We start from the raw sequence: 9,877 nt of genomic DNA, 5'->3' as shown, positions 1-9,877 counted from the left end.
TACATAGCATTTTTCAAAATGACATGACATTGACGTCGTCAATCGCGGGAACGGGATTTTGAAGTTCATGGCGGACTCTGACTACGGAATGGTAAAGTGAAAGAAATGTCACTGCCTCGAAAGGAGCTACACCAGGAATGCCCGTGCGATCGCGTACGTACGCGCGAGATCCAATCGTTGTTTGTGGGTCGTGGTAGAAGCAAGAGTACATCAATTCCATTCCTGCACTCTTCACCGTTGTGAGTTGTACAGAAGCCTCGATAACGTCAATAATTTCCGCGCGAATCAACGACAACCGAGGACGACTCCTGCCGCCCATGAATCATATTACGTTCAATTCCGGCAAAAGGGACTGCACTCATCCTTGAATGGAGAGCACCTTGAACACTGCTGTACACTGCTCAGAGAGCTTGCACAGAGCAGAAAGTCGGTATTGGACATGTCAGCGGCCATTTGGTTTGAAAAATGCGGGAATTTCAGCACGCCTGCTGCAATCTGATTGGTCAAAAGAAGATGAAAAGTTCGATCTCGCCATTTTCAATTGCCGACGCAAGCGCCGCCACCTGCCATGCTCGGACGACTCGTACGGCGACATGGTCCTCGACGAGGCTGGTAGACATTGGGTATGTGTAGGCTGCGCTCAGCCTCGGCGCCAACGCAGTCCTTGGCGCCTGCCCGTACCAGAACTACGCGTCCACGTTCACGGTCAGCTACTGTGAGCAGCCCGATGCGATTCTCTGCATTGTCGACAGCAACTGCAAGGTACCTTCGATCATGCAGCCTCGATGCGATGCATGTGGTCTTGTAGCCGACGGTGATGTACACAAAGAAGATGGACGTCTTCAAGGACTCGACGTTGACCGACCAAATCATCATCAAAGGTAGCGCTGCCGCGAGTGTCCCCACGCCCATGCGGTTCTTATGGTAGACAAGGCGCAGTACCTTGCTCAGCTCCCGCGACTTCGCAACACTTACATGTACGACGTCTACTCTACAGTCCCATGGCAGGACTCACTCTCAACCACTGGTAGTCAATTCTTTGGCTCGGTGCGCGAGGTTGGTGACTTGTCCAACGACTCGATGGTCGCGCTGCTGTATGCTCTCATACATGCACGTCTTGGCTACTCTCTGACGCGGTCGTAGGGACTTTCAAGGCAACCCTGGCATCGACCTCTCCAAGGCTGCGTTTCCATCGTCGATGACCCGCTTGTTGCCACGCCTCATTTCGTCGCGTCTTCTCATGAAGCTGAGTAGGTCGCTTGCGCAGTGCCAGCTTTCGACGCTTCCGACAACGGTCCCGTACGGCCAGCTCTCGGAATTGTACGTTTCGATTCCCCAAAAGTGACGAATCGAATCGAGTTTTTGTGTAGCTTTGGGTGGGACAACAATTTTACGTCACTCGACAATATTGATTTCCGCAACGCGGTCGAAATGTATGACGGCCACCGGCGCTGGAATTGTACTGATACATTGATATGTAGCAAATTCAACAGCTGTCCGCGCCTGACGACGTTCAACAACGTGTCGGTCTCGACTCGACTGAGCAAATTGTGCGACTTTGCATCATTTCCACGTGTCAACGACTCATTTCTCAATTTGTTGTAGCTACTTTGACGACTCGAATTTCACGACGTTTCTCGTGGACCAGCCGACGTACACGGCGCTGCAGTCCGTCCCGACGTTTGCTGTCGGCGGCATCGATGTCTCGGCTTCGTGCAAAGCGCCCAACACCATCCAACCTCTCAAGACCAAGTACTCGGTGTGCGTCATGCCAGGTATGCAACCAGAATCACACTCAGTTCTGATTGGTGATGCAGCGTCAACTCCGACGATGGCGCCCGTCTCGTCGGCGCCCGGGACATCGACACCGGCGGTGACGTCATCGACGACGCAGACGGCGTGGATTGTGGGGGCGACGCTCGGGGCTGTCGCCGTCGTTGGGCTGTGCGTCGCCGCCGTTGTGTGCTTTCGCCGCAAGCTCCGCGCGGCCAATCCGTATGCTGAATGTTCCCTTCGAGACACGGCTGCAACGGTGACGTTTCTGTCCATAGGGCGACGCAATCAACCATCGACCGGAGCTACGGGCGCACGGAAACGATGGCGGGGGACACGTCGTCGACAGGACACATGGTCAGCGCCGGCTTCAACATGGAGGTCTTCGCTTTTTGCTATCCGCTAGACAATCCCATTTGGACATGGTTAGGACCTCGAGCTGCTTCGACTCGACGAACGCGCCCTCGTGAAACTTCAGTCGATTGCCAAAGGCGCGTACGGCGAAGTCTACCGCGGCGAGTACAAAGGTTTGTAGTTTCAACTTCTCAACCCTGCACCTAACCCAGTACGATTCTAGGTCAAGAGGTTGCCATCAAGTGCATGCTCCAAGGCAAGAACTCCCGCGACGACATTATCAGCCTCATTGACGAAATCAAGCTCACGGCCAAGTACATCGTCTCGTCCAACATGCAGCGTTACATGTCTCGCTCACACCTTGGACTTGCATTAGGCTCGACTGCCCGTACGTTGTCAAGACGATCGGTGCGAGCTGGCGCGTCCCGTCCGAGCTGCAGATGGTCCTCGAGTGGATGGACCGTGGTGACCTCAAGAGCGTGTTGGAGAAGACCAAGCCGAGCGTGCCCGGCGGCGTCTCGGCGACGTTTCCGTGGGAAGAAAAGTTTCAGACCATGCTCGCGATCGCCGACGGTCTCGTCTATCTGCACTCGCTCGACGTCATCCACCGCGACCTCAAGTCCCGCAACGTGCTCATGGACTCGCAAAAGGTATCCTGTGATTATAGAGAGTTTTGACTCTCAACAGTGGAGAATAGGGTACCAAGCTCACCGACTTTGGCGCGTCGCGTGAAGTGACGACCGAGACGATGACGATCGGTGTCGGCACCTACCGCTGGATGGTGCGCTTGTCGTCGTCGATGCGCAGTATATTTATCGATTGTGTAGGCGCCCGAGATCCTCCAGGACAACCACTACACGACGGCGGCCGACATTTACTCGTTCGGGATGGTCATCTCGGAGCTCAACACGCACTACATTCCGTACTCGGACATGCGCAACGACAAGGGTACGCATCGACTCTCCGTATCAACGTATCAAGTCGGACATGGCGTGTAGGCAATGCGCTGGTGGACACGGCGATCATGAGTCGCGTGATCCAAGGCACGATCCAGCCGACGTTTACGGCGTCGATTCCGTCGTGGGTGCGGGTGCTAGCGCTCGAGTGCCTCCGGCCGCATCCCGAAGACCGGCCGAGCGCTGCCCGCATCGCCTATACCATTCGGCAGCAGCTCAAGGTCGGCCTCTAAGCAATGTGGCGACGCTAACCAAATCATGATACGTGTGCCTCTGCGCCTGTCTTTTGGGTGTGGCTGGCGCTTCGTAGTCAACGACAACTCATCTCGGCTCGCTCCATTAGCTTCATTCAACTTTTGCGACGCTGCGGCTCGTACACTATAGCCACTGGATGGGTCATTGGATTGATCTCTCGTGGGTTGGTCGTTGAATTTTGAAGCGGCCTGCCAAATTGCTGGAGTCGCAGCAGGCTACATTGTGCTGGTGTGAAGGCGTCTGTCTGACGCGCGCTTCGTCGATGGCTCGCAGCGCGCGCCCTGTCGCAGAACGTACCCGTGGCAATCAACACCTGATCCGACATCCGATCACTAATCAACACCGCTAAAGCACCGCGAGACGGCAAAGGCCCGGAGAAGGTACATGCAGGCCAGCTCCTGAGCGCGATTGAACCGGGCTCTGGACGCGACTGTGCTTACATGTGCACCCCTTGTGGCATGTATAGTACCCTCGATGGTCCGTACAGTGAAATTGGTGAATCGGATTGGACAGTTGATTTGGGTTGAGAGTGGTATTGTAGCAGGGTTGTAGAGTTGTCGGATCGTATGACGATTGGTTGGTGGAGCAGCACGCGGCGCCTCGTGTGCGCTGGTGCACGCGGCGAGAAGTGCTGTGTGGACACAGTGTCTTCCTACTCATACTTGCTCGTAAAACGGCAAATGTTGTCTGCTCGACGTATACCGGTACTGTACCACGTGTATATACCGTAGCTGCATCCGACGATGACATGTGGTCGTCGACGCGCAGGGCCATCAGATGCTCGGTTCGGAACCCACTGGCTACGACGCCATCCGAGCGTTGGTCACACGACATTGCCATTACCGTTTCTCGATCGACGTTCGAACATTTCTCGAGTCGCCGTGATGCTGCCGCTCGTCGCTGCCCTGGTACACGCACGTCGCCCCCCAGAAGCTTCTTATGCATCGAGGTAGGTTGCTGGCCTCGCCGCCCATGTTGCCGCCGCCGACTGCCCGTACGGGGCGTACGCGTCGACCTTTTCGAGCTCGCTCTGCACGCAGCCCGGTGCTGTCTTCTGTTCTGTCGACAGCTCGTGCAAGGTACGCCGCCGCCGCCAATGGCCCAAGGTCCTATTCGATTGGCGCTAGCTCAACAAGATGTACTGGACCAAGAACGACGTCAAGAAGGACTCGACGCAAACGAATCTGCTCGTCATCAACGGCACCTGTAAGGACAATAAGAACGTAGAGGCCTCATCCCATTTGCGTAGACAAGGCGCAGTACCTCGCGGAGCTTCCCAACCTGAGCCAAGTCTACATGTAATACGACGCCAATGCCATCCAGCGAGGCTCACCATGAGGTGTCTAGCCAATTCTACAACTCGGTCCGCGCCGTGGGCGACTTGTCCAAGGACACCAACGTCGCGCTTCTGTACGACCACGAACGCGTCGACGCGGTCGCTTATCGTATTTTGTACTAGGGATTTTGAGGCCAACAAGGGCATCGATTTGTCCAAGGCTGCCTTTTCGCCGATCGTCACACGTTTGTACGAACACTTCCGGCTGCTGCAAAGAGGGGTCTTGGCTCACGAAGCGGTGTAGGTCCATTGCGGCGTGCCAGCTCCCGACGCTCCCGACGACGATCCCGTTCGGCCAGCTCTCGGAATTGTACGTTTGCGTTCCCAAGAAAGCAGGAGGAATCATGAATTGGATGGTAGCTATGGCTGGCAAAACAACTTTACCACGATTGAAAACGTGGATTTCCGCAACGCCGTTGAAATGTACCACGTGCAAAATCGAATCGTCGGCTCACTCGACATTGTCTGTAGCAAGTTTAACAGCTGCCCATACCTCAAGACGCTCTCGAACCTGACCGTCTCGTCAAAACTGAGCAAATTGTACGCTAAAGAGTCGTGCTCTCTTGACTCATGTCTGGTCTAGCTACTTTGACGACTCGCATTTTACAACGTTCCTCGTTGACCAGCCGACGTACACGGCGCTCCAGGCGGTGCCGACGTTTGCTGTCGGCAGTATCGATGTCTCGGCTTCGTGCAAGGCGCCCAACACCATCCAGCCGCTCAAGACCAAGTACTCGGTCTGCGTCATGCCAGCGTCGGGTACGGCAGTCGATAAATTTCCCATCTCATCATTTAACGCCGTAGCGACAGACGAGTCTGGCTCGTCGTCCAACACAGGCGTCATCGTCGGTGTCGCGGTCGGCGCAGTCGTGCTTGTGCTCGTCATCGTCGGCTGCGTGCTGTATCGCCGCAAGAAGAACGCTGCCTCCACGTACTACAGCCTTCGCGACGTCCTGGCCCTGGTCTTATGCGTCTCTACGCAGGGGCACGAGCCACAACGGGTACACGGCCCACAACACGACGACCCAGGGTATGACGACGTCGACGGGCCAATACAGCATGGCTTTCAACATGGAGGTACAGGCTCCGTCAAGAGAGTCCAAGGATGCTAATGATAAAGTAGGATCTCGAACTGCTTCGTCTCGACGAGCAAGCGCTCACCAAGATCCAGTCGGTGGCCCAAGGCGCGTACGGTGAAGTCTACCGCGGCGAGTACAAGGGTACCTCCATCCGATCCCACACGTTGCGAGTCTCATATCGTTTGCGCCTTAGGTCAATTGGTCGCTATCAAGTGCATGCTTCAAGGCAAGAGCTCCCGTGCCGATATTTCCAACCTCATTGACGAAATCAAGCTCACGGCCAAGTACGTTAAACATGCTTCTGGCGACATGTCTCGCTCACACCTCGGACTTGCATTAGGCTCGACTGCCCGTACGTTGTCAAGACGATCGGTGCGAGCTGGCGCGTCCCGTCCGAGCTGCAGATGGTCCTCGAGTGGATGGACCGCGGGGACCTCAAGAGCGTGTTGGAGAAGACCAAGCCGAGCGTGCCCGGCGGCGTCTCGGCGACGTTTCCGTGGGAAGAAAAGTTTCAGACCATGCTCGCGATCGCCGACGGTCTCGTCTATCTGCACTCGCTCGACGTCATCCACCGCGACCTCAAGTCCCGCAACGTGCTCATGGACTCGCAAAAGGTATCCTGTGATTATAGAGAGTTTTGACTCTCAACAGTGGAGAATAGGGCACCAAGCTCACCGACTTTGGCGCGTCGCGCGAAGTGACGACCGAGACCATGACGATCGGTGTCGGCACCTACCGCTGGATGGTACGCTTGTCGTCGTCGATGCGCAGTATATATCGATTATTCTGTAGGCGCCCGAGATCCTCCAGGACAATCACTACACGACGGCGGCCGACATTTACTCGTTCGGGATGGTCATCTCGGAGCTCAACACGCACTACATTCCGTACTCGGACATGCGCAACGACAAGGGTACGCATCGACTCTCCGTATCAACGTATCAAGTCGGACATGGCGTGTAGGCAATGCGCTGGTGGACACGGCGATCATGAGTCGCGTGATCCAAGGCACGATCCAGCCGACGTTTACGGCGTCGATTCCGTCGTGGGTGCGGGTGCTGGCGCTCGAGTGCCTCCGGCCGCATCCCGAAGACCGGCCGAGCGCGACTCTTGTTGCGCACACGATCCGGCAGCAGCTCAAGGTCGGCCTGTAGTCGACAAGCGTACACAATACAAGCGTGCTTGTTTTCATGGAAGTCTCTTTTGATGGCAAGAAACGTGACAAGCACAAGGTGGAGTCGTGCTCAATCACTGTATCCTGAGCGCATTGGTGGTGCACAGAGGTTGATTGACGGATCTTCGGGCGAGCTTAGCAGCACGGCGGCGACCAGAACTAATTACTGCGCTTGTCTGCCTGCTATCATGATTTTCCACGGGCAAAGCCAAGTTTCGACTTGAAAAATGTAGGGAAATGCGTTGGACCGCTCCTTTTGCGCAGAGGAACGTATCAAGCTGACTCTTGGACAAGCATGAGTTGTCTGCACATACGCCTTCTTCTTCATCGTCTTGACCACGCATGCGCGCTCTCGACCTGATCCGAGACGCGCGAGCCGAGTCGACCAAAACGAGCCCGCGCAGCTCTCTTTGGGATCAGATCGTCGCCACATCCAACGAATAGATGGCGCAGGCGACTGGACATCCGAGTAACGTTAGTGGACTTGAATCGGAGCCGCACTTCTCACCCGTGCTCACGCGGTCCACCTGATTGCGCCAACAAATCACGTAGGAAAGGACGCTGCTTGGCGCGGGGTAGTTGCTGCTACCTACTACCTATTGTTCGTCCCTGGCTTGGCGCCTGTTAATCTTGGCAAAACCAAATGGCTGGTTTTTGAGCAGGTGCACATCCTGAATTTACAATTGAAGCTAAAAGAGTCATAAGCCAACCAACGAGTGGCATATGAAAAATACCTTTATAATTGTAGCTCACAACGAAATCTCTGGATTTACTCGACGGCGCTGTGGGCGGCAAGCCGCTCTCGCATTTTCTCGACCATTTGCCGCTGGGTCTCGATGCCAAGCTGGAGTCGTGTCAGCTGCGCACCCATCTCTGCATCGCGCGTCGCTATTAGCGCGCGCTCTTCGTCGCTGCTGTCGTCGCCCATATCATCGGACGTCTCTTGACTCTCATTCTCGCTCGACGGCTGCGTCTCGTGCGAGTCGCGGGCTGCGCTGTCGGACGGCGCTAACCCTACCCCCATTGCGTGAGACATGTCATGAGGTCGGGGAAGCAAGTACGGCGCTGAGAGGCCGCACTAGTGGACGACCGGTACGTCCGCGCCTGGAGAAAGCAGCGTTTGCAAAACTCTTCGGGGGTTGCCTTCATGTTGCCGTCGGGCAACGTGAGGACGCGTGGGATCGTCACGACACACTTGCCACACATGCTCTACATCCCGGTTCATGAGGCGATTGAGCTAAGTTGGCTGTGTATGAAGTCGTACGTCTCGGCAGCCCCAGCACTCGTGGCGGGCGCGGAGACCGCGGAACGACGCGGCGCACGACGAGCACGCGCCGGATTTTCTACCAAAGTTTGAAAATCCCGAAATCGGTCATAAAATCATGAAAAATGACGCACCGCGGGAGCGAGACGGGCTTGGTCGCGGCCACGTGCTCGAGAAGGCGCTTCTGCTGCAAGTAGCGCGCATTGTCGTCGCTAATGTGGCTGTAGTTCATCGCTGTCTTGTTGAAGACGAGCGCAGGCATGTTGCCGAGCGGGTTGGCTTGGAGCAACTGGACCGACTCGACGCTACCGTCCGCCGCCTCGGTGTACACCATGATGGCCTTGATGTAGAAGCGTGTCGCGTCGTCAAAGGGCGGCACTTCATCGAAATCCATCGACTCGCGCACACAGTAGACGCCGCGGTGGCCGCGCTGGTTGACAAACGACCCCGTACACTAAACACAGAGATGGCGTCGCGATAAAGGTAGGAGAGAGATAGGATAGGAGAGAAAGGAGTGCGACGTACCTCAATGTACGTCGTGTCGCGGGGCTCAAAGACACCGTTGAGTGGCATACTCATCTTCTTGTAGCGGACGCCAAAGTGCAAGAATGGATCCTCTGGCGTTCGCTCTTTCGTGACATTGAGGACGCGCGCGTCCAACATGTTTTCACCGTAAAACAGCGTCTGCTGGAGACGAAAGTCGGCCTCCGTTTCGACGTAGACGAGCTCGATGTAGTCGTCGAGGCTCATGCCGGCATCGCTGATGACCATAAAGTCCCGGTACGCAGACGTCGCGTTCTTGCGAGAGAGCACTCTTGACGTTGGCGACTCGCGCGCGAGCTTGTACCCGGCATGGTAGGCGTCAATGAGGCGTGTCTCGGGCGAACTCTCGGTGACTTCCACGATGAGCGACCGCAGGCGGGCGTCGATCGCGGCGGCTTTGGCCGACGGCAGCTGGACCAACATTGAGTGACCGTGTAGAAAACAGCAAAGTCCACACTGGGAAGCAGACTGCCGCAGCAGGTGACGTGCGCCAGCATCTGATCGGCGGCGGCTGAAAAAGCGCGCGTCCACCTTCGACTTGTGACTACGCTACGCTTACACTATTTCGAGTGTGACAAGCACTGGCGCCACGGATCTCATCTTGTACACTGTCTGTCTTGAAGCACTGTTTTGTACAGGCACGACCGATAAGGATACCAACGACGCCTGCTTGCACACTGCGTAAGCGATTCGATCGATTCGATCGCATGGGCCGTGGACATCAGCTGTGACTGGTGTGATCTGAGCACAGATCCGCCTGTCGCGAGGTGAGCGGTTCGGACAGCAACAAACACCATGGTTCTCCCGCGAGATGCACCTCTCCTGAGTGTTCTTTTTCCTTTGAAACGTGTCATAGACCAAAGGTGCATCATTTTACAGCCTGGAGCTGCGAGAGCATGAATGAATTGGGACAGCGCAGACAATATATAAAATAGCAATGTACAAGAGCTGCTGAAGTCTCGGGCTCTAGACCTTGGGGATCGTTGGCTGGCGTTGTCGCTCTTGCACGAGTAGCCAAATCAACAAGAATAGACGTCTCTTTTGCTGACAACGAAACAGTGTCTTGTTGACATGATCACACTATTTAGCGCGAAGACACACGAAATCACTTCGAACTTCGAGTGATGTCGACCCCGTGAGCCG

General features: G+C 55.9%; 3 protein-coding genes across 3 annotated transcripts; 2 read left to right on the top strand and 1 right to left on the bottom strand.

Annotated features, from left to right (window-relative positions):
* Positions 1 to 546: 546 nt before the first annotated feature.
* SPRG_16132 (TKL protein kinase) lies at positions 547 to 3,316 on the top strand (the record flags this gene model as incomplete). Its single annotated transcript, XM_012355382.1, has 17 exons — positions 547 to 583; positions 634 to 762; positions 809 to 881; positions 929 to 977; positions 1,032 to 1,094; positions 1,144 to 1,320; positions 1,371 to 1,433; positions 1,482 to 1,550; positions 1,606 to 1,775; positions 1,818 to 1,995; positions 2,052 to 2,154; positions 2,204 to 2,300; positions 2,351 to 2,441; positions 2,504 to 2,777; positions 2,825 to 2,908; positions 2,955 to 3,075; positions 3,126 to 3,316. Exons 1-17 carry the CDS (start codon positions 569 to 571, stop codon positions 3,314 to 3,316), a joined length of 1,947 nt encoding a protein of 648 aa, XP_012210772.1. The 5' UTR covers positions 547 to 568.
* A 1,723-nt stretch (positions 3,317 to 5,039) lies between these two features.
* On the top strand, positions 5,040 to 6,907 carry SPRG_16131 (TKL protein kinase; the record flags this gene model as incomplete). Its single annotated transcript, XM_012355381.1, has 10 exons — positions 5,040 to 5,097; positions 5,146 to 5,214; positions 5,258 to 5,605; positions 5,658 to 5,751; positions 5,798 to 5,894; positions 5,947 to 6,037; positions 6,094 to 6,367; positions 6,415 to 6,498; positions 6,546 to 6,666; positions 6,717 to 6,907. Exons 3-10 carry the CDS (start codon positions 5,421 to 5,423, stop codon positions 6,905 to 6,907), a joined length of 1,137 nt encoding a protein of 378 aa, XP_012210771.1. The 5' UTR covers positions 5,040 to 5,097; positions 5,146 to 5,214; positions 5,258 to 5,420.
* Positions 6,908 to 7,696: 789 nt separating this feature from the next.
* SPRG_16130 (hypothetical protein) lies at positions 7,697 to 9,157 on the bottom strand (the record flags this gene model as incomplete). The annotated part of the gene is made up of 5 exons (XM_012355380.1): positions 7,697 to 7,935; positions 7,989 to 8,136; positions 8,192 to 8,270; positions 8,326 to 8,621; positions 8,645 to 9,157. The coding sequence occupies 5 exons, from the start codon at positions 9,155 to 9,157 to the stop codon at positions 7,697 to 7,699; spliced, it is 1,275 nt and encodes a 424-aa protein (XP_012210770.1).
* Between the last annotated feature and the right edge of the window lie 720 nt (positions 9,158 to 9,877).

This window comes from Saprolegnia parasitica (genome assembly GCF_000151545.1).
Source record: "Saprolegnia parasitica CBS 223.65 unplaced genomic scaffold supercont2.236, whole genome shotgun sequence".
In the NCBI taxonomy this organism is placed as follows: domain Eukaryota; phylum Oomycota; class Saprolegniomycetes; order Saprolegniales; family Saprolegniaceae; genus Saprolegnia; species Saprolegnia parasitica.
This window is presented reverse-complemented; position numbering and strand designations above follow the sequence as displayed.